The sequence below is a fragment of the Phymastichus coffea genome, unplaced genomic scaffold (genome assembly GCF_024137745.1).
Source record: "Phymastichus coffea isolate CEN01 unplaced genomic scaffold, Cenicafe_Pcof_1.1 PCOF00074, whole genome shotgun sequence".
NCBI lineage: Eukaryota > Metazoa > Arthropoda > Insecta > Hymenoptera > Eulophidae > Phymastichus > Phymastichus coffea.
The window spans coordinates 1,055,800-1,082,864 of record NW_026706885.1 but is presented as its reverse complement, the minus strand read 5'-3'; the positions used below and the strand labels follow the sequence as shown (position 1 = coordinate 1,082,864).

The following is a 27,065-nucleotide window of genomic DNA, read 5'->3' as shown; positions in this document are numbered from 1 at the left end:
GGTTCAACGACCAATGAAATCCGCACCTGAGCGCGATTTCGGCTGCTCCGCGCAGCAGCGGGTCGTTTTAGCTCTCGTATTTGCAGCATCGGTTGCTCTCAAAAAATGGCTTTGCTTGTGAGGAATGTTTGCAAGGTGCTCGCTCAAGTAAGTAAATATCATAAATTAATGCTTATCTACGTTCGTGTCAAAGTCCTCCTGTTGTCCTTCAAAGAAACTAGCATTGACTATTTGATTGAATTTATTGGATGAGACTGTAGCCCCTCGTGCATACGAGAACGAAAGATTTTCACAGCTGTCTAATGTGACTTAATCATGTGCTTGCCTTTTATAGATTTTCCCCAAGAGCATCCTAACTAAACGGAATCAAGAAATTTATTTGCAAAACTTTGCTGTCAATCTACCTATTTGTCAGTTTTTGTTTATTTAGATATCGTGGTATTTATTTTATGTATGGAACACTAGCTTTTGGTCATTTGGTTAATATCTACTTCTTTATTATATCAGTAGATGACAAATATGTACATAACTCGTCAATTGTTGATATCAAGTAACTAATTAAAAACTCTTTTTCCAGACTTCCCTGAAAGGATCAGCTAGAACAATCCATGTTGGAACTTCTCGGTTTACAGAAGCTGTAAGTAATATTTATTTTATTGTGGCTATTTTATTGATTTATTACTGATTCAATTATTTCTAATATATAAATTTTAATATGGTAAATACACATAAAAAGTATATCATTAATTAACTATGTAAATGTAAATCAAACTTTGTAAGAAATATTTAATTAAATTATAATAACATTTGCAGGGCGTTGATCCAGATCGTTCTACAAAATGTACACTTATTCCAGGAGATGGTGTTGGACCAGAACTTGTTGTATCAGTTCAAAACATTTTTAAATCAGCTGGAGTTCCAGTAGAGTTTGAGCCTTATTTTCTGTCTGAAGTCAACCCAACTCTTAGCGCTCCTTTAGAACAAGTATCTAATAGTATTGCTAGGAATGGAGTTTGTCTCAAAGTGAGTATATTTAAATCTAATTTATATCAAAATATATTGAAAACAATAATCATATAATTGAATCCAAATTTTGAATAAAATAAATGGATATTTTCTTTTTAAAAAAAAGTAATATCAAACCTCTTTATTAAATTTTTCAATAAGAGTTACATCAGCTGTATGATTAGATTATTTGTCAACTTGATTACATAATTTGATGTTTTTGCAGGGTATCTTGGCAACTCCTGATCATTCTCATACTGGAGAATTACAAACTTTAAACATGAAATTGAGAAAAGAGTTGGACCTTTACTCAAATGTAGTTCATGTAAAGTCTCTGCCTGGTGTTAAATCAAGACATCAAAATGTAGACTGTGTGATTATAAGAGAACAAACAGAAGGAGAATACTCTGCTTTGGAGCATGAATCTGTACCTGGAGTAGTTGAATGCTTGAAAATTGTTACAGCAACCAAGAGTCAAAGAATTGCTAAATTTGCCTTTGATTATGCTGTCAAAAATGGACGTAAAAAGGTGACATGTGTTCACAAAGCAAATATTATGAAACTTGGAGATGGTTTGTTCTTAAAATCCTGTCAAGAAATTGCCAAATTGTATCCTAGGTAAAAAAAAATGTAGTACAAATTGTAGTTCACGTCGTTTTACATCTTCTATTATTAATATACATCGATTAACTCTAAAATAGAATTCAGTTTGAAACAATGATTGTGGATAACTGCACTATGCAAATGGTTTCAAATCCTCATCAATTTGATGTTATGGTCACGCCGAACTTGTATGGCAATATCGTAGACAATCTTGCATCAGGATTAGTTGGCGGTGCCGGTGTTGTTGCTGGAGCCAGCTACAGTGCTGAGTGTGTCGTCTTTGAACCAGTATGTATATTTTTTTAATGACATTTTGTAATATTCTTTTAGTAAGAATTTTTTCCAATTTAGAGTTTTTCCTAAAATTTGTTAAATATTTGTTTTATACATTCAAAATTACACAATATCTCACATTAATTTCATATTTTTACGAGAGAACGACTGTATGATTTTGTAAAATATTATGTAGGGTGCAAGACATACATATTCAGAAGCTGTTGGCAAAAATGTGGCTAATCCTACTGCCATGATATTATGTTCGGTGAAGCTGCTGAATCATCTTAATCTACGACGTTATGCAGAACAAATAAAGGACGCCTTGAATCGTGTATTGAATGATGGGAAATATCTTACGAAAGATTTAGGTGGACAAACTTCAACGACCGAGTTTACTAATGCTGTGATTTATAACCTTCGCTAATTATTTATTTGCAATGTAATTTTTTAAATAATTGACCGATCGTAGAAAAATATTAAAGTAACTCGATAAGAGCCATATTTTTCACATCAATTTCAGCCGGTTGTATTTGGACATTGAATGCGTTTAACTGTGAACACTCAGTAAATTATTACATTTTGATGCGTCAATGGCCTGTCAGCTGCAACTTGAAGTGATTTTATCGAAAATAGAAATGACGTTAGTTAATTGTAAAATAAAAGCAAAGCACTATGAACCATGTATTACAATTACCAAAAAAACAGTATAAAAATAAGACTCATTATTCGTCATAGACAATTGTAATATACGCGAATTGTAAAATAAACTATATCACGTCTTTATATTTTTGTTATTTTTTTCACACTAATACTTGATAGGAGAACCATCAAATAAAAATTTCAAATGTATTTTAAAAATAATAATTATTTCATTAAATTATCTCATTTTAAGAAACAATTTTTTTATTTTTTCAATTAAAAAGTTTGTTAAAGACTTTCTAGCTAATATAAAATTATTTATAACTGTGTAACTAAATTTATATGCACATTTTTGGAATTCTTTAAATTTACTTTATGGTGGTATAAACTTATACATGCCACTACTTGTTTTAATAAGAATCCCTTGTTCATTTAATCTGTCAATAGCATTAGATACATCATTGCTACAAAATCCAGCTCTGAGAGCAACATCTTTCAATTCTTCTTTAGAAAATAACTTACTTTGTTTTTCTTCTGAATCTTTTACCAAAAATTTTAGAAAATATTTCATAGCACCTCTAACACTTTCTTTATTATTTTGTAGAGTGAAATTTAATTTGTTGTCTTCCATACCTAATACAGTATACTCCATCAACTCTATAATATCTAAAGCATCTTGCTCTGTTGTTTCTTCACGTAAATCTAATTTTGCTCTGGCTTCAGTCAGACGAACAAGCGCTTCCAATTGTCTATTGCATGGAGCAAGATTCGCTGCTACATTCATTGTTCTACGTAAATTTAAATAATAGTTTTGTAAAACTGTAGCTGATGATGTTGATAGTCTAGGATTGACATATTGCCTGGCATAAGAAATATATTTACGAAGAATTGATGATGACACATTGTGAACTTTATTTTTTGATGAGCTAACTAATCTTTTTCTTAGCGAATTACCTAAGCTATTACTTGGTTTATTATAGCCTGTAAGTCCTTCATTCTTGATGGGTTCATTACCAGTATGCATCAACATGACATGTCCTGATAAAAAATTGTCCAAGTCCTTATCTGGCTGATCTAATAAGAGAAAAATCAGATCAAATCTTGACAAAAGTGGTTGGCTCATATTTAAATTCTTGGCTAATATTTTGGATTTATCATAACGCCCTCCAATAGGATTTGCTGCAGCAAGAATAGATGTTCTAGCAGGCAAGGACCAAATGACTCCAGATTTAGCAACACTTACACTTTGTTGCTCCATGGCTTCAAGTAAAGCTTGATGCTGAGTAGGCATTTTGTCAAATTCATCTATGCAACAACATCCTCTATCAGCTAATACTAAAGCCCCTGGCTCTAATGCAAAATCACTTTCTCCTTTCTCTCTGACTAAAGTTACTGTCAAACCTGACGAAGAGCTGGAATTGCCAGACACATAAATACCTTTAGGAGCAACTCGAGAACAAGCTTGCAGCATCTGAGATTTGCCTAATCCAGGATCTCCAACAATTAGAATATGGATATTATCTCTTAAATTAGTATGTTTTGGGCTACCACCAAATAATGTCAAAAGAAGAGCCATTTTGATCATCTCATGTCCATATATTCCAGGACATAATGAATGAACAAGTACACCTAGAGTATCATCATTTATGTAGACATCTTTGATGGATTTATAGTCTAAAATACTCAGTTCAATATTTATTCCTTCATTATTTTTAGCTTTTCTGTTATTGTTGGTAACACAATTGGCTTGAATATATAAAGATGATACTGCACTAGTTTTAACTTTGCCATTATCTGTACCTTGCATTTTAACTATACCTGTTATTGTAACATCATCTCCAGGCATACATGTATCCACCATGTCTTCATAAAGCTCTACATCCATCACACGAGGCACCCTGCCTTGATCATCTTGCTCTTCTCCAAAATGTTCTTGAATACGTACAATTTGCATTGGAATTGTTTCCACATATGGAGAGCTTAATTCAGGTTCAAATTTCCTGGCACCACAACAGTCACACTTTTTCTTTGGAGTATAAATTCCATTTTTTTGCTTAACTTGATATGGTAATCTACATGTAACGCATAAAAGCACCAATGATGAGGCCAATTGACAAGATCTGTTTACTCTTATAATACATCCTCTAACAGTTATAAACTTTCCATAATAATTAACTTTAATACTTTTTAAAGCCACTACTGGATCATAGTTTAAAATCTTAATGTTCACATAAGCATCAGCCGCTTCAACGTCAACTATATTACTTTGTTGTTTTAAATGATCAAGCTTAATTTTCTGCACTGCTAGTCCCAAACAACTCAATACATAATCAGGTTTATTTTTCAATTCTGACTTGAAATCAGGCCAATCTTCAATAAATATTTGACTGGCATAAAGTAAATTCACATCAATACTAAACGTATTTTCCTCTACACAATGAACTATTAATTCAGGATTTTCTTCTAAAAATTTTTCCATTGCCTGGATTTTTGCCACAATGGGAGAAGTCTTTCTATACTCTTCATTCTCAAAGTAAAAATGCCATCCAGGATATGGAGTTTCTCTTTTTGCAATCCGGTGCTTTGGTGACTTACTTTTAGGAGACTTATCAAGTGAACACTGGTCATCAGTGTTAGAATCTGCATTTGATTTGACATCATCGATTGTGTTTAATACTGCACTATTACCTTTTTTTAATTTATCATTTTTTTGTATTTTTTTCTTTTTCCATCGAGGATTAAAGTGTTTTCTTGGTGGATCACTCATGATACTGCAAGTATGATGCAAAATATCAAACAATTGATAGTTGAAAATCAACAATAACAATCTTCAATAATGACGATAACTATATTCATCAATCAAATATAATTGTCAGGTAAAAAAATACTTACTTTTTCAAATAATGTATAAATACAGAAAAGTAGGAGACACAGTATATAGCTGCCGAGCTCTTTTGCCGCCATTCCGCCGAAAATTTTAAATCTTATAATTTAGCGCTAACTACTAGCGCTACAAGTTGCGGAATATAGAACTACCTAAACCATATATATATACATAAATACATACATACATATACATACCTATACATTCACACATGCGCAGCGTGGGTTCGGTCATGTGTTTACGTCAGCTTGCTGTGTAGCAAGAATTATAATTGAAAAAAGTAGTTAATTAAAAATGGTTTTGAAGGAAGAAACATTTGAATCGCTTTCACAAGAATTTATAAAGAATCACCTAGAATTAACTGCTTTGATTCAGGTAAAGACTAAAAATTTAGAAATAAACATAACCTTGATTGCAACATGAATGTTTATTTTCTACGAAATTAAATAACAAAACTTATATACATTTACAGGATATACACCAATGTCTTGGCCCTTTAGAATATTTGAATGAACTTAATGGCGACGGCCGAGCACTCATAACAACTCTCAGGAATAACATTGATAGATTGATTGATATAGTTGAACGAGAGCGTGCTAAACATAAAAAAGCCGAATTATTGTCAGTTATAGAAAATTATCGTAGTCAATTGAACACAGCTATGGCAGCTTTTCGTAAGGCAAACTTTGTTAGTTCTTGTGCAATAGACAGATTGGCCAGGGACGAGTTATTGTCTGCACCATCGGAGAAACAGAATTTGCTGCGAAAAAGAAAAGACAGAGATAGTTTAGCTAAGACCTCACATAATCTAACAGATAGGTTACTAGATATATCAAGACATTTGGCTGAAACAAATCAAAGAAGTGCAGAAACATTAGATACATTAGGTTCGTTTTCTTGTTAAATTAAATACTATACTGTTTTATACATAACGAAATAATACTTTATTGAAATGCATTTTTTAGTTATATCATCCGAAAAAGTTTCTGGTACAAAGAAAGAACTTGAACAGCAACATCAAGTCATCGTACAATCAGGAAAGTTGTTAGGAAAATATGGCAGAAGGGAAATCACAGATAAAGCTTTAATATTTTTGGCTTTCATGTTTTTCTTAGCTGTTGTATTTTATATACTACAAAAAAGGTTACTTTAATGTTTTTTTTTCTTGTGAGCTTACAAACTTATAACTACACAGCAACAGACTTAAATTAAATTTAAAAAGTGATACTTGCTTAATAAGATTTTGTAAACTTATTTTAAAACAAGATTATCTACAGGTGAAGAAAACTTGTTTACATAAATGTATGTCAACTAGAAGAAGTTATGAGTTAAGTTTATTAAATTAAGGGGATTGCATAAAAGAAAGTTCAAGGCTTAGTAATCATTGTAAATAAAGCATCTAATGGGTTTCAATAACAGTCATGAAGCTTAAATAAAGAAATTGACTTTTTAAAATGAAGTTAGATTGTCAAATTCAATTTTTTAAAGAATCAATTGTATATTTACAATTGAAATCAAACATGTATGTGATAGTACAAATTAAATATTGACTTTGATTGATTGATTAAAAGAATTTTACCTAGAAACAAATAAAAAGTCATTTTTATAACATTCTATTGTTTTTAGTTTTTCATTTATATATAATTTTATGTTAGTATCTAAACTTTTTACAATATTTTTTTAAATAAACCTATCGTAAAATTTGTTGACATGATAATTGACATCCCTGTTTTTTAACTTTAATAAATTCGGCTTATTATGATAATTTAAATTTTAGGAATGACATGAAATGTGAATACTAAAAATTCTAGTCTACTTATAAATTTTCTTAACATATAATAAAAATGTATGAAATTGATACCATCAGCTTTTCAGTGATTTAAAAATAATTGAATTACAATAAATGGAGACATTATAAAATATATAGATGACGCATTTTTGTTTTAAAGGGATGTCTGGACGTTACATACACCCATAGGTTTACCGCTAACAACCCAAGTAATTTACTCAATTTCACATTATTTCATACATATAAATACATTGCATTTTTATTATATTAGTAGAATTAATTACTCCCTTATACAAAAACCCAATCACATGAAATTCTACACATCGAGGTAACATTGTATTCTAAAAATTGTTTACGCCCATTAATACTGCAAATCGTTGAACATCTTCAATTGGTTAAAAATAACCGCGTCCTGAAAAAAAAATTACAATTACTTCTTACTAACGAAAGGGAGTATGATTTAATGTGTAATGAAGAGCAATCTGTGTTACATTTTTACAAGTATCGAGAAATTCGTCACGTGATATAACACCATCTCGATTGAGGTCCATCTTCTCAAAGAGCCTGTTGACATGCCTCTCGACCGCACAATCGATCACCTGAGCGCTTCTGACCATCTCGTAAATCGCTGAGACACCTGTCATCATCTCGTGTCTCGTGATGCAGCCATCTCCGTTCAGGTCGTATAATCTGTGGATGATTACGGGTCGACGCATTTGCATAAATTTACTCGCTTCGATGAATTCAGTTCAGCGTTAATAGTACTTCAAAATTCGATTCGACGACATATTCTAATTGCGCCCGACGCCTTACGGGTCAGAGATTTAAATCTATGTATATTTGCGATTATCAATGCACTTCTGTTTCCATAATCATCTTTATTTAGAACGCGCAAGGAACTAATGAAAAATATGCTTTTTTTCAACAATCAAATAAATACCATCAACTAGTAGTACAGTCGATATGTAGTCTGACTGCGATAAGTATTTTTTTCAAAATTGGTGTTTATAAGCATAAAATTGAAAACTACGATTGGGAGATATGCATTATGAAAAAAAGTAAAAGATATTTTGAAAAATGGCTTGTCGAAGTAAAAAACTTATAGCACATATTACTTTTTTCTTTGAAAAATGCCAGTTGCGTTTGCTACAAATCTATATACTACTCTAACTTTCAAATACGCTGTATACAGCGTAGTATGTTGTGCTCCTCTCCCACATCATTCAGGATTGAAAATACCTTTCCGTCATAACGATGTTTTTCCGCCGTATTACGTTTCGCTTGACGCACATGTAAATATTTTTCGTTATACGAACGACTACATTACTCCGTATCAAAAGTCGCCACATCAACTCCCTATTTCGTGAAATTGTCAATTTCAGATCCGCGGGCTGAACTTTCGCCGAGCAATACGTTGAAAACTCCCGTGAGATCTTTTCGTCGGAGAACTAGGAAAAAAGTTTGCCCACGTGTGCTTGCGAAGAAAAAAAGAACGAAAAGTGAGAAGGGTGTAATAAAAGAAGTATAACAATGTTTTAGAGATTATCGAGAGAAAGAAAGCAAAAGCAAGTTAAATTGGGCTTAAATTGGTTGACGAACCGAAAAATCCAAGAAAGTTTTTGATCGGCGTCTCCCTTTACGATTGAGGCCAAGCCTGTGAGCAAATCGCCAAAACTGACTAGGCCATCTTTGTCCTCATCGAAGCTGTTGAAAACTATTTCCGCGTACTTGCGAGAGTCTCCTAGCGGAAAGAGTTTCGCGTAGGCGGGCGTTAGGTCCTTGGTCGTAGCTACTCCATTTGGGCACTGCACAGAAAGTTCATCAAATCACTTCTCATTGTGTTCCCGAACTAACATTTCCACATCATGTCCTATGCGTTAATTTCTCTTTTGGAACATTAGGTTATTACATTTTCTATTTTAAATTACGTTCTTCTAAAGTATCAAATAACTTTAGCATATGATTTATATATATAAATTATAAAAATAAAAATGTAATTGAATTTGAACTTTTAGAGCGATATTTTAGTACAATAAGTTGAGACCAATTCTAATTTTCTATACACGTTCTATTTCTTTATTTTTAGAGTTAGTTTTGGTGTATTTTTCATAAAAATGGAAAAGTACGATTAATAAATAACATACGTTGAGTGCTTGGATTCTCGTTTGAGCTTGCTTCACAAATCTCCAAGCGAATACATCATTCATAGATATCTTTTTATGCTAGTCGAAAAAGATGCAGAGCATCATCAAGTCTTTTGACAAAGCGAGAAATATTTTTATTTAATATCCACTTGAAATTATACGTCCTTAGAAATGTTATTTCTAGTTTGAGTGAGCTGGATTGTACCCAAAATGACTTTGACAAATATAAAGTTGAATCCAACGGAACTAGTGTTATACCTCACTTAACATACGAAAACATGACAAATTATAAAGTGAATTCATGTCCCAAAGTTGAAGCACTCTATCCTACATAGCCAGATGCGTTTTGGTGGCTAGAAAGTTTTACAACTATAACTTGGAGATTAATTCAAGTGATAATAATGTTAGGTAGGTCAGAGAAATGCAAAATTATCGTAAAATACACACGAAAATAAGCAATTTGATCAACCTGTCAAATCAATCGAAAGCTTATTTATTGATTAAAGATCTTTTTGGAATAATGTCAAGCATTAGCATTCATTATATCAATACTTCGCTCATCCTTTACAAATTAATGCCGTTATTGCATCAAATAATCGTTATTGGCTTTTTTTCTCATGAAAGGTTAGTCCAAGAGGTAGCTATATTAGATCAATATCTGAAATACGCGAGTGCAGATAATCTCGAAAAGAAAAGAGCGCATGGGGGCAAACGGCGCGCATCGCTTATCGTCATAAGCATCTCTTTGGCTTCTCTATAAATACACGGGCGCATAGGCGTCTACGTGTGTGTATGCGATTTCCCTTATTCTCAAAATAAAGCGCGAGAGCGAGAGAGCGTCACATGAAATGTCTCGAAGTTAGATCGACGAATCGCGTAGAAAAATGGCCCAAAAGCAGAAAAAAGACGCGGAAACCGTACAAGCATCGAGCGAAACGAGTGGAGCAGGGTGGAGAGCGAAGGAAACAAACCTTTGCGTACACGCAGGGTGGAAAAGTGTCGTCCTCCGCACTTGGCTTCCATTCGAGGAGCCAAGTTTTAGCGCGAGCGACAATCCGAAACGATACACGCGCCTGTCTACTCGGCATACTCGGCTTTCGTTTTCCGATGATATCTCGTACACGGCAATTGATGTCGCTGAGCCTTTACATAAGACCGCGCTCTCTATGATGAATATCCACTCCTTACCTGAGGATCAGCCGAATAAATCTTGCTTACGTCCTCATATCTTCTCTTTCCGGCTAACTTCAGCAAATCTTAATTTACTCTCAACTATGCGGTGATAATAGCACGATTAAGAGCAAACCTTTCTCAGAAACGGCTTATTTCCTTTGCCTGCTGTATTTTTAGCTTGCCGACGCTCGATGATTTTTTTCTCAGCCTGGAACAAATTCTCGGATTGTCGCGCGGAATAAAGCAGAAGTGTCGACGTACAAGCTTTGAAAAGCGCTAGCCGCTATCCGATAAAATTCTATCGGTGATTTTCGCGAGATCACGACGGAAGCCACTTGGCATATCCTTGTACTTTCCCAGGGCGAAAAGTTGCAGGACGGATCATCGACCGCTAGCTCGAGTGACAAACTAAAACGTTGGCAACGTACCTGCTGCTTGAAAGCACGGTAGAGTCGGCGAACCTCGTCGCTGCTGAATCCCGTGCGGCAACTGAGAGAGGCCAGGTTCTCGCGTGGTATCTGCAGTAATCGTCGAGCCATGATGTCATCCTCGTCCTCGTCGGTGGAATCCTCTGCGAGGCACACGCATATGTAATGAGCGAGGGCGCGCTACTGACCGCGCGAAAATATACTAATGCGCCGTGTGCGCGCGCGAGCGGCTCTCTGGCGATTCCCGAATTAAACTGGCCAAATTGGATTTCTAGCCGGAAGCCAGGTAAGCAGCGATCTCTGCTTGCGACCTGCCACTGACTCGAGAGCAGAGAGTGCACGATGGTCTGTAGGACACTATGTATATATATATATATATATATATATATATATATATATATATATATATATACAAAAAGGGCTCTCTCTCTCTCTGTCCCTGACACATACTGCACTGCCGGCTGACGGAGATGCTCTTCCATCCTACCGAAAATTCGATTGTATACTTACGCGGAGTGCTGCAGAGCTTCCGTACAAACGCTTTGTTTTCATGTTTTGCTGCTTCGCTCGTGTTATAGGAAAACCTTCAGTCATCGAATTAATCATTTTCTCTTTTACGCTTGAAATTTTTATGACCAGAGGAAGCCTCGTTCCTTAGACTTGGACTTATGTGTCCGCAATTCTGATATGATTGAGTGTGAGAAACATCGAAGATTTTTAATATCAATCACTAAAGGGTTAATCAATTCATTTTTATTTGAGAAATATTGTTTCAATGATCAACCTGCGTATATTGCCGACTTTTAAAAACATCCGAATCTAATTGCTTACATTTGCCTAAAATTAGTTCGATCAATATTATCAAAAAATATTGAACATCTGGTTTTCGCAAAATAAAAACATTTGATCCACTTGTTCACATTTTCAATTCTAACAAGAGCGTATAACAACGAGAAAACGAGCTAAAAAAAAGAAAGCGACGTTCTATTCAGTTCCCGGACAAAAGAAACACAGTTGCATATAATTCCCTGACAAAAACGAGCAGTTCAGTAGTGTATGTATACATTGATAAACAATTTACCCGTCATCCGCTGTAAGCTCCTTTTCACCTTTGTTATGCTTCGCCTTACTTTGCATCCCAAACTCAAGTCAACGTGCAGCCGATCGTGGTTCGCGTCATCATTCATTGATTCGTCAAAATCTGACATCTCCAGCTTTTCTGCACAAAATCAAATGCTGTTTTATACCTTCATCGCTCATTGTCCTGTCATAATTTTCATTTTTTAATTTTGGTTAAGGCAAAAGCATTTTAATCGACGATACAATCAACTGCGATGCTATTGCGAGTTGGAAACGATCATTAAAAAATAGTTTACAATTGAGTAGATTTTTCATTCTGTGAACGCGCTTATCGTGAAACAAAAGAAAGCGCAAAAATGTCCATCGACTCTTAAAAATGCAAAGTTGTAACGAAGAAAAAATTGAATAACGAGTATAAGAAGAAAGAAATAAAAACGTTTACGTTACCTTTATACTCTCAGCGATCAGCAGGACCGTCAAAGCTCAACAGCGAGTAGACAGCACCAGCGTATTCCACGGAATGTTTATCGACAATGAATTATTTTGCGAAACATCGCAGCGAAGGGCGAAAAAAAACGATGAATAATGAGATACGCGGCGCGTGTACTGGGAACCGTCGCGTAGCAGAGGAGGCGAGAGGCAGCGCGGGCACGTCGAGGGTTCGATGATGCGAGGCTGCGCGCAAGTCGGCGGTCGCGAGGGAACTGAGCGCGTCTCGCTGGTGGCGCAAGCTCTGCAACGCGTTCCGCTCGGGCGCGAAAAATCCTTTCGATGGGCAGCGGCCGTTTACTTTTTCTTCCGACGGTGATCCCACGTGCCAGCCGAATGCACGAGCGTTCGCGCGCGAGAAAGAAAGCTCTCGGCGAGCCGTCGCGGGGCATTCGCTAACGAGGCTCGAGCTGCGTGGCGCGCCAGCGACCCAACTCCGCTCTCGGGTAACGCTAAGTGTTTTACCGCGAGTCGCGCAAGCTCTTTGTGACATCGCACTCGATGTATCCGCACGAGCGCAGACAACCGCAAGTTTTTAATCGAATTACATCAGGCTACTCGCCGCACAACATTGCTGCTGCTGCACGATGTGCCCGACTCGCCCTTATTTCCTTCTCAACCAAACTACATCAGCCAACGAAGCTCTTATATCGATTCGTTATACGCCGATTGATTTAAGTGGCTTCGTATTAACCGCCGACAGTGATTAGGCACTATTCTTGTCTCCCTTCCAACCTGTCCATAGCAAAGCGCTTAACGAGCATAAGTGTGCTGCGCGAAAATCAAACGAGTCATCGTGGAACACTTGGCACTGCGTGCGCCTACATCATGATTGATGAGCTGAATTCAGCCTTACTTCTTCGACTAATGAGGCTGGAATCAAAACGCTCTCCTATTGGTCCATTGTTCCATAGATTTTCGTCTCTTCTTCCTTCGCTGTATACCAAAGCTGTTAATTATCTCACTTGTGATTGCTCGTTGTACCGTATCATCGGAAACTGATGGGATGAACATTTTTTTCCGCAATCTCGCACAAATCATTGATCTCAACACTGCAAATCCGTGATTTTTTACTTAGCCTCGTTGGAATTTCATTGAAAGTGTCTAACGCGCATCTGCAATGTGTTACTGGCTTTTATACTTGCCCTGACCGAATTCTGATGTTTGTAATTTGCACGTATTGGACTAATAAACTTACGTGGTGTTGATCTTTTCCGCGATAAAAATTGGACAAGTCAATTTCGATAATCCTTTCATGCTTGCGCGCTTCGTATTTTGAACACTCAGCAATGAATATGGCTGTTCAGCTCCATATCCCATCCAACCGCTATTGCTCCGATTATAATCTGCAATATCTTTTGACTTAATTAATAAGTCGTCTGCATTAAAATATGAATGGCTCTAGTCTAAAGTTATAAATCTGTGATGTAGGCGAAATCGGGTGGCTAAAAAAGGATCATTGCTGCCTAGGTGTGGCTGCGTAAACTTAGCTTGTTGTCATAAAAGAAATGCGTCTTATTTTAAACAAAGGCACATAAAAATCATTCGGTGTGGCATCAGAAATAGCTTTTGCAAGTTCTCGCTTTCGAGCAGATTAAATCGAGAGTGACGGGTTTATGGCGAATTTCGCGGTTTCGCTTGAAAATCAGTTTAAACGAGCTCTCGGTTTTTTCCCAACGCGTAAAAGCTTTAATAGGACTTTACGATGTCAATACAAACGTAGAGCTTGTCTGCGAATAAATCTTGGCTTGATTTTCAGTAAACGAGAAAGGCCCGATGTATTGTATGACTTGACGGAAGGATTCTTTCAAATCGATATCCAGTTTGGCCGAATTAACGATGACTTTTATGTTTCACGCGACTGATGATTGGTTAACTATCATTGTCCGCACTAATTCGACTGCTTGTGTTTCTTAGGCGTGCATAGATATATGCAGTGTCGAGATTTATATCAACACGAGTGACGCACATCTCGGATAATAAATATTTGTATGTACAAGAATGACGAGTAGATGGTTTAGCACCGATAATGATAGTTAATCAATCACTAATTGCGACCAAAGATAAAATTTCTCGTTAATTAAAGCATCGTGGATATTAATATGATGAGGTTTGATAATACAGTATAATAATACCTTGTATTTTTAAGTAATTCCCATTGAGTAATTGGGTTACGAGTCGTCGGAGATAAATTATGAAGCAAAATTAATTATTGTTTCGCTACTGCGTGACCGACTGATTGACGTAGGCTTTTAGGCGCTTGGCTTTTCCCTTCGTGTTCTCTCAGAGGTTCATGGAAGACGCGACAGTACGAGAGGAAACATGAAACCTTCCGATAATAAGGAGAAAAAAAATGAGCGCTGGAAGGACAATCAGATGTATATCGTGAAGATCTTCTCATGCATCTATCTGGCACATTCACTTATTTCGCTGCACAAAACAATTCAACAAAAACAAGGTGTTCATTGAAAAATAACGGGATGCGTGCGGGTAATAAAAATGACTGAGAAAATTTAATTCGTAAGAAAAATGGATAATTTATTATGACGGTCGAAAAATTAGCAATTCAGTTTTTGTTTACAATGTAGAGGTTGCAAAAATGGTCTTGAGCATGGGGAATCGTCATCGACAATCAACACAACATTTTTTGCAACCAACTTGCTTGCGATGCAAATACGCGAGTAAAAAATTACTAGCGTTTTACTAGGCACACACCGCTATGGTTTAATTTATAAATTTTTCGTAATTTATACTTAGTTACATGTTTACAAAGCTTCATACAATACATTATGTCTCGACGAAAAGCATTCATTCAGTATTATGTACACACTTAATTTTACATATTATTATAAACGAATTTCATTAAAAATATCATGACTGAGGTAAAAAAAAACTTTTTCACGTAAATGTTAACTTGATCAGGGTTGTGTATGTGTGTGTGTGTGTGTGTGTGTGTGTGTGTGTGTGTGTGTGTGTGTGTGTGTGTGTGTGTGTGTGTGTGTGTGTGTGTGTGTGTGTGTGTGCATGTGTATGCGTGTTATACCTTTTACTTTGGAAGGCACTTGTTAATTACTTAACAATACCACATTTCTTCTTACTCTGTTGAGGTAAATAATTCATAGATACTTAAAAAATGCATCATTCGTTGTGATAAGTATATAAACAATCAATAGCAATTAATATTCTAGTTTTTTAAGTAAACACTATTCATTAATAATTGATATAATATTATATTTCTAAGTTAATATTTATTAACTATAAATTGCTTTTTTACATGTTTACTGTATGTGATATTGGTAAGTCTTAACAGGTAACTTTACGCATCATTAAACTATAAAGAAATATGAAAATGTGTAGTATTTAAAATTCATTTATAGGACTTCATTTTTTAATAATAAAGCTGAATATATATATGCTATTACTTTTCGTTATAAATCAAATTTGAATTTCAAATTATGCTGTGACTGAGCACCCACTCTGACCCGTGATTCAGTTATTTTGTATTTACAAAAATAAAAGTTTTATACAGTATTTGTATTTTTGAAGTGCGAAGTGTTTCAGGCTTACAGAATACAATAATGTCAAACTTTCGAATACTGCGGTAAAATTTGGAAATCTCATCACTTCTTGCTCTTGTATTATTTACGTAACGTATAATCACAGTACTTTGCACGTAGTATTACTTATCACGAGTGCGTCTATTAAAAAGTAAACGGTTTATAATATTTTTTTAAGCCGGTGACTTTAATTTTATATAAAAATTTTATCCTCATGAAAATGCAAATGATATAAGAATTCACTCATAGTCAAATTGTTTAATTTCTTTTTACGTATATGATATCGCAACTCAAATTTTATATGTCATAAAAGTTAAAATATATCTATTTTTTCGGCACCTTTATGTAGTTTCAATAACAATATATATCATACTACTAAAAAGTTAGTGTTTTTTTTAAAATTCGTTTGATTTGTTTCTAATATTACTTCCTGGCTATCGGTTTTCATAAAAGAAATTTTTGATAGATATTCGCAACAATCCAGAAATATGATGATTGTTTCAATTAATTTCATCACGACTCAATATTTTTTCAGAAATTGTATTATCAATAAATTTTTAGTTTCTATCTATGTTATTTATTATCAAAAGTTTAGATATTGTAAAATATGTTTGATTTTCACATTCAATAAAATTGTCCATATATACAACATATATATATATAGGGAGACGATCTAAATATCGTCTTTTGATTATAATTTTTTAAATCTAAATAATAAACTTGCGTCAGCTTTCGTAGCTGCGAACATTATGTAACGCAAAAATAAATGTTTTCAAGGGTGATAACCACTTCACTTGAGCATCGAAGCTGTCTATCAAACTATAAAAGAAGCATACACATCACTTCCACACTTGTATGAGGCCATCACTGCTGCCGGTAAGGATGCAAGTGTTGGACATAGCAATGGCGGAAATAGTGTCGTGATGCCCAGGATTCGGTACCTCTGGATCTGGACTGCCGTCTTCATTATTACGCTGTCTCATGTTCGTACTCGTGCTACTTCCTGTACTTGAGACATCGCTTTCCCCGAGCACCTCTTGCACCACGTTCATGCCATCGATTAATCTTTGCCTGTCGAGGATGAAAGATTCGCTGGGTTTAGTAAAGTGCTATAGCAGAAGGAGTAAGGTTTCTGAAATTGATTGGCATATAAGCGATCACTATTTTTGCAATGCGTATAATTTATACAAGGATTACCAGAGAATATTAATCTACTACACTTTGTAAAGGAATCTGGAAATATCTGATATGGTGTAATATCAATCTGAAAATTAATTTATGTGCTACACAAATCAACTTTTTCATGGATTTTCACTTACTTTTTGCATAGTTTTCGTGTATGCAAATAAGAAAATAAAATACTTTAAGTTTATTATAGGAATGAATCTATTTTTATATTATAAAAAGTTACATTGTTTAACTATATTACACTTCAATGAGCTATGATTATTAATGTAAAATCTACTTCAAGGTGCAGTAATTGACTCACCGTCAATATCATGCAAAAATTAAAAAAATCCAGTCACAAAATTATTTTTTGCAAAAATGTTGTGCAAAAATTTCTTTTTGCAAAAATTGAAAAATCCAATCAAAAATTGTTCGGATGAAGTTCATAGAAATAAAAAAGTCAATTAGTGATGTTTTCCTATCCATATACACATGATTGTGTATTTTTAAAATATACATCTGTACAGACTTTAAAAAAATATCGATATATATTATTATTAGTAGGATCAAAATAAAAATATTTTTTTAAAGTTTGGAAAATACGATAAAAAATAAATGAAAAAATCTCTGTAAAAATAAAAAACATATCTATCCGTCGACAAAAAAGCAGTGTAATAATTCAATCAATTCTGACGGTATATTAAAACAAAAAAAACTTACTCATAAGCCATATTATCTGGAGAAAGAGAGTCGTTAACCGCAGGAAGAACAATTTTTGAATCACAGGGCGACTGCAAATTCCAGAAGCGTAATCTCATATCCGTACCCGCGGCCAATAAAAATCCGGCTCGATCGATACAGGCAGAATGCATGGCACACACGCTTTGGCCACCTTGAGATTGACTCAATGGAGGCGCACTCGAAGCCCACAATACCATTTGTCGTGAGCTTGTCTCCAAATTCCACATTGATATCTCGTTGTTACCCTGCACCGCCGATATCACCCACGAATGCTCCGTCGGATGCGTTATCACTTTCCTCACTCGGGCATCTTTTTATATAAAAAAATATTCAATGGATTTTCAGTACGATAAAATTCAAATAAAATCCAATGTTTGTATACTTACTTGTCGGATGATCAAACTTGCATATTGGCAACTGGAACCTCAAATCCCAACAAATGTGCGCTCCCGAGCTGGTGCCAAGGGTCAACCATTGTTGATAATTATTAATACAAAACGAGGTAATGAGACCATTCTTCAAGTCATTTTCCAATTTCCAAGCAGTACCAGGGCATCGGAGGTCCCATCCTACCAAGGCACCATAAACTGTAGCGTACACTAATACGGACTGTGAACCCGAATCTAAGTACTGTAAATCGACCGCGCAACCTTCTTCTTGCAAGTCTAGCTGTCTCGAAGACATTACTGTCATTTTGCTCGAGTTCGATTCTATCCTCACCACGAAGACGTTGCCGGCCTCGCTCGCAGTACTTGCTAGAGATTGACCTTGTTCGCAAACTACAAGACCGATGAGAGGCCCTCCTCTTTGCATATATGTTTGCCTGAAAAATCATTTTATTATAAATTTTATTTTTATAGATTCATTTTCATTAAAACTCAGGCAAACAATTACCTCGAACGGTTGGCTATATTTCTTCCTTCCATTTTACTAGCATCCCAAACTTTGATACAACTATCGGATGAACTGCTAGCAAATAAACTTGTATCGGGGATTGAAACTAAACGATTCACAGAGTTTCTGTGCTCATGGAGATATGCTATGAGAGCTCCTCGAGGTCTCCATCCACTGGGTAAGAGTCTAGAACCTATTTAACAACCATGCATTAACAATAACATCGAAAACTTTGAATAGAGCATAAAGTTACATGAATAAAAATAAAATAGTACGTTATTTAATTAGTATAGAAAACGAGTGATTCACACATGCAGAGATTGCCGCAATAGCACTCACGTGGACGATTACTCGATTTAAGCGAGTATCCGGTACACAATTTTTCCTAATTAGTTGCGCATAGACAGCCCCCATAAAAAATTTCTCGAAAATCAATTTTTAAAATAAATCTTTATTCTAAGATAAACGGTGTTTAAAGGACCTTTCAAACTACAGCTACTAATCTATATTTAGACACATTACGACTTACATTTTCTTCAAGTCCATTTTCAACTGTTTATTAAAATTACAAGTAATTTTTCAAGAAAAAGTTGACTTCAACTTTATTTTTTCAAGTTATGCCTCTATCAAGCTAATAATAAAATTGAATCGGATCACTAGCCACACTTTTCAAATAAGTCCATTTCCATCGAAATCGGAAACCATAGATATGCGCGAATATTCATAACAAAACATTGTTTCAAATGTATAGTACATTACATAACTAGTGCGGGAATTTACTTTTTGATACGACGTGTGGAAAGTGCGATTTTCAACGCACGTTTTCTGCCGAGCGTGCGGGAAAGACACACTTTGCGCACGCAGTATCGAAAAGTAAATTTTTATCTCGAAGGATGTTTATATTCAAGCGAAGAGAGCACGGAAAAACACACAAGCAAAAATGTCGCTCCTGAACACGTTAGGTACAGTATTTTTTAAAACGTGTAGAAAGCTTGAATTTGAAAAAAGTTAAAAATTAAACTATCCGTTCATGTACCTGCTTGCCAAGTCATATTATCGGCCCAATGCTGTGCCCTGACAGCGGCCTGATGCTGTTCTTGCTTTCTGTAACTAAGCTGCCTCAGCTCCAGACGACACGGGGCGCATCTGTCTGCAAAACCATAAAGTGTTGCGTCTGCCGGAAATACACTTATATTTTTCACTCTCTTGCACAGAGTTGTCACGTTGAGTGAAAAGTAAATTATAAAAGATTATTGCGAAAACCATCAATTAAACTTACACTGTATATATGAACGCTCCTGAAGAGAATGGTCGTTCGTACTGTTCGTGGTATCAGTTAGACTACTGTGTTGCGGTGACAAGTGGACGTCACTGCCATGGATACTTTGACTAGGACTACCACCACTTGTAGATATGTCTGTTATTTTTATTGCTGTATTCTGCAACAGTAAAGCGTTAATTTTAGATCATTTACAAATACGTTGACTGAAATAAAAAGTTCTTGGCATTTACTTGATTTTCTTGAGACGCGAACATCGTACGCCATTCTGGATTCATTGAAGCAATTACCGTAGAACTATCGGAAGTTTTACGGTCTAACTTTTTGAACGACGGAAGGCCTACGTCACCCTTATTTTCAGGGTGGAGATATATGACGTTGTAGTGAAACTTGTTTTTTGATACGTTAAACTGAAGTTTGCTATCTGCTGTCCCATAAGAGTGTTTCATATCTTTTGAAGTACGATATTTGTTGATTTTCATTAAGTGTGGCTTCATAACTAGTAACTGGTCTTCTACAGTTTCAGTCATTGACTCAGAATTCAAGCGTCTGAATAGCTGAAATATAAATAACATTTTTTTAGGTACTGAAGTTATTAATAACGTTCAAATCATTGATATTTTTACATACGTTACGTAAAGCTGTGCTCATGTCGTTATATTGTGGAACAATACCAGTGGTTGCCTTTGCCCTAGCGTTCTGCCTTTGTTCGAATACGTGGAAAAAGTCTTCGATTTCATTATACGTTACCACGGCATCAAAGATTGTGCGAGGGATCGGAGGAACTAAAGCCTCAAGCAACAAAACCTGTTTGTCAATTTGTATCAGGTGATGTTTCAAGTAGGGCTGTATCATTGGCAGTACTTTACACTGGACATCTACAATATTCAAATTTCGTGCAGCTGATGAGACGAATCCAACGGTAGCATGTCTTATCCACAAATTAGGGTGTACCTAATAAATCGATAAATGTAAGTAACGCATGACTAATTAATCAAATAATCAGTGATAAATATTCGTTTACCAAGAAAACCACAGTTTCCCGTAGTAACTGATATAAAGCAGACTTATGTAGAAGACCCAAATCCGTTAAAGCAGCCATTGCATTGATAGCTTTGGTAGTGACGAATTCCTCCGGGTCAGTTAATCCTTGTTGAAGTAAAGGCATTAAAATCGGACTACATTGCCAACCTACGAATCCAGCCACGTCAACAATACATTGAAAAAAAGATTTTCTTAATTGCTTATCGTCCTTATCATTTAAAAAAGTAATGATATGGCTTAATAACACGTCGTTTGATTTTTGTCTTCCAAAAAATGTACATAATTTACGAATGTCATTCTCAATTAATGTCCGCTTAACCACATTTTGCTGATCTGTCAGCAGCAATGAAACAGATTGCTGCACCTACATATAAAAAATTATAAATTGAATGTATTCATCTGAATAATTCATAAAAAAAACAATAAAAGCATCATTTATAAACAAAATACCATTTCGTGTAACGTTTGCAGTTCGATATCATAGCTACGTCTTACAGTTTCCTCATTCTCCGTCGCTGGCACATGAGAACTATTCAAATATCGAAGTGCAATGTGAGCCAGAGTACCAATATTTTCTGCATAAGTAGCGCGAACCATTACTGCTTGATCCAGCGTCAGATGAGATAATCCTGGCAGTATGTATTCTGTGAAAATATTGACATCCGATGGTGGGATTGTTTTTACCATCTGAAGACACTTCGTCAATGTGTGTATAGCCAATACCCTAACTCTTGGTGCCGGATCGTGAACTAAGTGAAACTGCAATCATAAATTAACATAGTTGAAGAATTAGAATGAAATTATTTTGACATGGAATATTGTACAACTCACAATGTAAGGTAGTAGCCTATCTAATATTGTTTCGTCAGATGTATTTTCAGCCAGTTCTAATAAAATTTCTAAACTTTGAAGTTTAGTATCAGTATGATGCAGTCCTCTGATGCATGAAGTAACTAATTGCGTTATAATAACCAATCCTTTTTCGTCATCAATAGACAGTTTTTTATTTTTTACTTCAAGTACAGCCTCGCTATTATCCTGTTTCTCGAGCAACGATGAACTTGAATCAAATTTCGGAGCTTCATTGATTATTACTTCAATTTTATTCAAACTTTGATTGCTAATATTTTCTATGATAGTATTGTCTTCACTCTGATCGGAATCCTCTTTAGTCAACTCAAGCTTTACTTCTCTTTTTGTCTTTAATTCTTCCGATTCTTTTTTTGTTTCTTCTTTGTTACTTTTAAACATACTAGTAATACTGTCAATGTCCTTCTTTAGTCTGCACATTTTCTCGTCTGGCGACAGGATTGGCACAGCTGAGAATATCTGCATGTACGATTGTAAGAAGCTATAAAAGTATTCCGGAAAGACTTTATCTCGCGTCTGCGACAAATAAAGTTCGGCAGTTTTACGATTCGATGGATTCTTTTCTATCATTGATGCTAACAATTCCCGTACTCCTGTATCCTCTATGTTGTCCAGATGTTTACTGGGAGAATATTCACCATTTCTATAAGCTATAAATAAACAATAAAATTATTTTTAATAGACGTTCTTCACGCAAATATATAAAAATTCAATTTTCAATGTAATTCACCCAGCAATTGAGTTAAATCAAATGGAGGATGGCCTTCATTGTAGAGCTCTATGAGAGCACAACCAGCAGAAAAAATATCCATCATTGGCTGTAAATCACCTGTCTTAATGTCATGCTCAGGAAAGAGTAATGTGTTGTTACTCTCTGATGTTAGTGTCTTAACAAAACGTTCTGGTGCTATGTAACATGTTCTATAATGTAATGGTAAAAAAGTGAAAACTCAATTATCAGCCCAAATAAAAATATATAATATGAACATTTAAAAATTTACCTTCTTCTGGAGGTATCAAAAAAGTAAGAAAAATCAGCTGGGTTATCTTCAGGTAAGTATGTTGGTTTAAAACTTGCGAAATCCGTCAACAAAACCCAATTCCAACTAGTTATCATAATATTTTCAAGTTTGATGTCTCCATGACAAACTCCAAATTTATGAGCTTGATGTAGCGAATATAGTACTTGAAAAGTAATCCACTTCTTTTCCACAGTTGATAAAAATGGCCTAGTACTTATTCTATCGTACAAAGAGTATTTAACATATTCTCTAATAATAAAGCCAGCTTTTTCTGTTAGCTATTGAACAATAATTACGTATGTATGAGAAGATAACGAAGTGAGTTGCATAAAAAAAGTAAACTTACAACTGTCCTCTGAAAGGGCAAGCAATTAACAGCTGAGGCTAACTGTGATCTTATTTCTTCTAATTTATCTCTATGTGTTGATAAAGGTAGTGTAGGATCATGTATTGCAAACACTTTTACAACAATCAGACCTTCATGACTTTTAGCTCGGGCCACTTTGAAAAACCTTGTGCTACCCAAACTATCAAAAATAATTATCATTAGCTTTTTGGCATTTGCTTCTAAATAACTGAGTAATTTAGTAGAATATATATTAGTAATTGCTGTTTTTATTGACATAAAATTACTAAGTAAATAAGAAGTGTAAATAATAAATATAGTGTTGAACAAACTAAATAATTTATTTTTATGAATGAAATACTGCTTGTCAGAAGTAATATTTGCAATTGATTAGTAATTGTAATTAGAAAACTATAAAGTTATGAAAGCTATTAAGCTAAATGAAACTGAAAAGTAATTTGATGACTGAAAGAAATTTATCAATAGACTTATCATGCATGTAATGTTATCTAAAATGCACTCATTATTCATGTGAAATAATATAGACTAATCAAGAATACTATTTAAAGACAAGCTCTAATAATTCAGCTATTTCACCTGGCATCAAACTTGTACTCAGAATGATCTGTCAAGTAGTGCTCAACAGGAAAAATTTGGCTTGGTGCGATTCCCACCAGCTGATTGCCCATGCTGATGTCAACGCTATCGTTCAGCCGTACTTAAGAGAAAGAAAGTAACGTTCGTACTGGTGGTGAGTATATTAATTGTCCTCCTGGCTAAAGTACGGCATCCTCAGCAGTTGCTTTCCTTAGGAAAAAACGATATCCATGTAAATAATGGTGAAATACATACACCTATTTAAGAAAAGAAAAGGAGTGAGGTTAGGTCGTCAGCTACGTGAATAGAAAATCGTATACTCATATACTAGGCGCAAGCAAAGCAACTGACGCTGGCGTTGGTGGACGCTGGCATATTTTTTGCTCACGAAAATCTAGCATGGGGGAGGGGGAGGGGAGGGGCAGCGTCCACCAATATAGAGAAGAACATAATCGAGCAAAAAAGCTTTCCTTGGTAAAAACACCCTAATTAACTAAGACAACACGCGTAAATTACTTTCTTATTTTTATGGAACCATGGGTTCGATGTATGGGTTGTTTTGTATTGTTATATGAAATAATGAGATAATTAAATTTTTACGAATATATGCAGTGTTTGTTACTCTTGAAATATTAATTAGCGAAGATAATTCTACAAAATTCATGTTTTAGAAAAGAAATGTTATATATTTTATTCAAACTAGTCGATTAATTAATGACTGCTTATTGACGGTTATACCTAAATTTTTACTTGATATTCAAAGTATGGGAAACATAGGAGGATCGTTTAAAAAGTCAGTGCAAAAATGGAAATTATTTGATTTTTTTTTAATATATCTTTTTTATTTTATAACATAGTCTCCTCTTAGGCTTTTACACTTAATTATCCAACGCTGCTCTAGTATATTGATTCCTTCCAAATAATAGAATTTGTCTAAATCTGTAAAATAGACATTCATTCCTGCAATAACTTCTTTGTTTGAATAAAATTTTTTCTCCACCAGCCATTTTTTCATATTAGGGAACTAATAATAGTCCGACGCAGTCAAATCTGGAGAAATGTGGGGATGTGAAATGAATTTGATCCTATTTACATAAGTTTTGCGGCCACAACTGCTGAGGTGTGAGCTAGTACGTTGTGTTGGAAGAGAAATTTTTGGTGAGCCAATCGTGGACGTTTTTTCTTGTGTTTTTCTCGGTTTTCATACGATCCAATAACGATGAATAATATTCACCTGTTATGGTTTTACCCTCTTGTAGATAGTCGATGAAGATTATTCTTTGCGAATCCCAAAATACAGATACCGTAACCTTCCCGGCCGAAGGAACAGTCTTTACCTTTTTTGGTGCAGATTCTTCCTTGGCAATTTATTGATTAGACTGTTTTTTTGGTTTCAGGAGTGTAATGATGTATCCATGTTTCATTCACAGCGTCGAAACGATGCTTAAAGTCCTGCAGATTTCGCTAGAACAGCTGCAAACCGTTCTTGCAACACTTCACATGATCTTGTTTTTAGTTAATCGTGAACAATTCCGGCATCCACCTAGTGGATAACTTTTCCATATCCAAATGTTAGTCCAAAATATTATATATACTTGTTTGTTCGAAATACCTACAGCACTAGCAATCTCACGTACCTTCACTCTTCTGTCAACCATCACCATATCATAGATTTTATTAATGATTTCTGGAGTGGTTACCTCAACAAGGCTTCTAGAACGTTCAGCGTCTTTTGTGCTCATATGGCCACTTCGAAAATTTTGAAACCACTTATAAACCATTCTGATTGGAGGTGCATAATCATATAATGTTTATCAAGCTTCTGTTTAGTCTCCTGAGGCGTTTTGCGTTTAATAAGGTAATGTTTAATCAACACACGAAATTATTTTTCATCCATTTTTTGATAACTATCCAATTTCTTGGATTCAAACGAATGTTAAACAAAATAAACCTATCTAGCTGTTATTTGGTGTGTGCTCTTCCAAGATATGCTACTAACTGTAAATAACCTTGATACGTAGCAGTAGCATCTATTGAGTACGTAATCTACTATTTGTAGAAAGTGTAGCTAGAGCAGAGATTGTCTCCTAATCTCTGGCTAGGATTAGAGGTAGTAGGAGTGGGATTTGACAACCTCAAAAGGAGCAAGGGGACTTCAAACGACCTTTCAAGTTAGTTTAAAACTTGCTGACCCGCAGCCATATGACAATATGACGTCATGGTAAGTCCTTTCATTTACATTTGTTTTGCAGACGAACGTTAGAGAATATATAGTACAATACAATACAAATGCGGAAAGGCAGATTATTATTTCATGTAGCGTTTACGCCCGAGTAAAGCGAGAATCTTTTTCACGAAAAAATTATTATACGGTATTTTTCGACATTCCGTGCAAAAAACGTGCGTTGCGAATTGCACTTTTCATAAATCGTTTCGAAAAATACGGTACGACACATGTTCGGGTCAGAGTTTCTTGTCTCGTATGGCGTTTACGCTCGAGCGAAGCGAGGATCTAGCTACTTTCCTGTACTGGTATCGTAATGTACTATTTTGATACATCGTGTGCAAAGTTCGACTTTGAGCGCACGGAGTATCAAAAAGGTAGATTTGTATTTGGCAAGGAATAAAAAAAAATAAATAAAAAAAATCTTGATAAAGTAAAAAGTTACGTGAATGCCTTTACAACAGTATCTGTTCTTTATTTCAAAAATTAAGAAAAGTTATATTACTTATTTTAGATTTATTACTTCATTATCATTCTCTTTTCTTTTCAAATCCCACTATATCAATAGCAATTTTATTTAATCATTTTTTTTTAATTTAAAAATAGGGATATCTATATAAAATAGCATGATGATTGTTGTTTATAAATTGAACTGTTTATCATCAATAAATTTATATAAATTTTTGATAACTTATTTTCTGCTAACAACAACAGGTACAATTCAGGAAAATAATTGAAGTTTTAAAAAGAATACATTTATTGCAGTTGCTTAGAAAGGTTTATTATACATAAACAAGTTTAGAAATACTTTAGA

At 34.9% G+C, this 27,065-nt stretch overlaps 5 protein-coding genes across 9 annotated transcripts; 2 read left to right on the top strand and 3 right to left on the bottom strand.

The window, feature by feature from the left end:
• The first annotated feature begins 36 nt into the window (after positions 1-36).
• On the top strand, positions 37-2,700 carry LOC131668118 (isocitrate dehydrogenase [NAD] subunit beta, mitochondrial). The gene is made up of 6 exons (XM_058942001.1): positions 37-147; positions 578-637; positions 814-1,023; positions 1,232-1,623; positions 1,707-1,896; positions 2,078-2,700. Exons 1-6 carry the CDS (start codon positions 106-108, stop codon positions 2,306-2,308), a joined length of 1,125 nt encoding a protein of 374 aa, XP_058797984.1. The 5' UTR covers positions 37-105; the 3' UTR covers positions 2,309-2,700.
• A 196-nt stretch (positions 2,701-2,896) lies between these two features.
• LOC131668116 (DNA helicase MCM8-like) lies at positions 2,897-5,472 on the bottom strand. The gene is made up of 2 exons (XM_058941999.1): positions 5,416-5,472; positions 2,897-5,294 (listed from the first exon to the last, which is right to left on the bottom strand). Exon 2 carries the CDS (start codon positions 5,288-5,290, stop codon positions 2,897-2,899), a length of 2,394 nt encoding a protein of 797 aa, XP_058797982.1. The 5' UTR covers positions 5,291-5,294; positions 5,416-5,472.
• Positions 5,473-5,630: 158 nt separating this feature from the next.
• LOC131668104 (vesicle transport protein SEC20) lies at positions 5,631-7,016 on the top strand. Its single transcript, XM_058941967.1, has 3 exons — positions 5,631-5,782; positions 5,880-6,294; positions 6,373-7,016. The coding sequence occupies exons 1-3, from the start codon at positions 5,702-5,704 to the stop codon at positions 6,558-6,560; spliced, it is 684 nt and encodes a 227-aa protein (XP_058797950.1). The 5' UTR covers positions 5,631-5,701; the 3' UTR covers positions 6,561-7,016.
• A 131-nt stretch (positions 7,017-7,147) lies between these two features.
• Positions 7,148-12,707, bottom strand: LOC131668103 (neuronal calcium sensor 1-like). 3 transcript variants are annotated; one of them, XM_058941964.1, is made up of 8 exons: positions 12,469-12,707; positions 12,023-12,160; positions 10,942-11,084; positions 10,647-10,721; positions 10,529-10,585; positions 8,796-9,001; positions 7,688-7,886; positions 7,148-7,608 (listed from the first exon to the last, which is right to left on the bottom strand). In XM_058941964.1, exons 2-8 carry the CDS (start codon positions 12,147-12,149, stop codon positions 7,558-7,560), a joined length of 858 nt encoding a protein of 285 aa, XP_058797947.1. In that variant the 5' UTR covers positions 12,150-12,160; positions 12,469-12,707; the 3' UTR covers positions 7,148-7,557. The 3 variants fall into 3 exon arrangements, with proteins under 3 accessions (XP_058797947.1, XP_058797948.1, XP_058797949.1); XM_058941965.1 differs by lacking the exon at positions 10,529-10,585; XM_058941966.1 differs by lacking the exons at positions 10,529-10,585; positions 10,647-10,721.
• Positions 12,708-15,047: 2,340 nt separating this feature from the next.
• LOC131668086 (phosphoinositide 3-kinase regulatory subunit 4) lies at positions 15,048-24,335 on the bottom strand. 3 transcript variants are annotated; one of them, XM_058941935.1, is made up of 16 exons: positions 24,028-24,335; positions 23,431-23,611; positions 23,064-23,362; positions 22,793-22,983; positions 22,024-22,712; positions 21,643-21,951; positions 21,173-21,556; positions 20,779-21,102; positions 20,382-20,705; positions 20,149-20,308; positions 19,906-20,043; positions 18,870-19,062; positions 18,626-18,798; positions 18,362-18,544; positions 17,955-18,285; positions 15,048-17,138 (listed from the first exon to the last, which is right to left on the bottom strand). In XM_058941935.1, exons 1-16 carry the CDS (start codon positions 24,117-24,119, stop codon positions 16,907-16,909), a joined length of 4,203 nt encoding a protein of 1,400 aa, XP_058797918.1. In that variant the 5' UTR covers positions 24,120-24,335; the 3' UTR covers positions 15,048-16,906. The 3 variants fall into 3 exon arrangements, with proteins under 3 accessions (XP_058797918.1, XP_058797916.1, XP_058797917.1); XM_058941933.1 differs by having other exon boundaries at positions 18,362-18,798; XM_058941934.1 differs by having other exon boundaries at positions 18,362-18,798; positions 19,906-20,019.
• Positions 24,336-27,065: the final 2,730 nt, after the last annotated feature.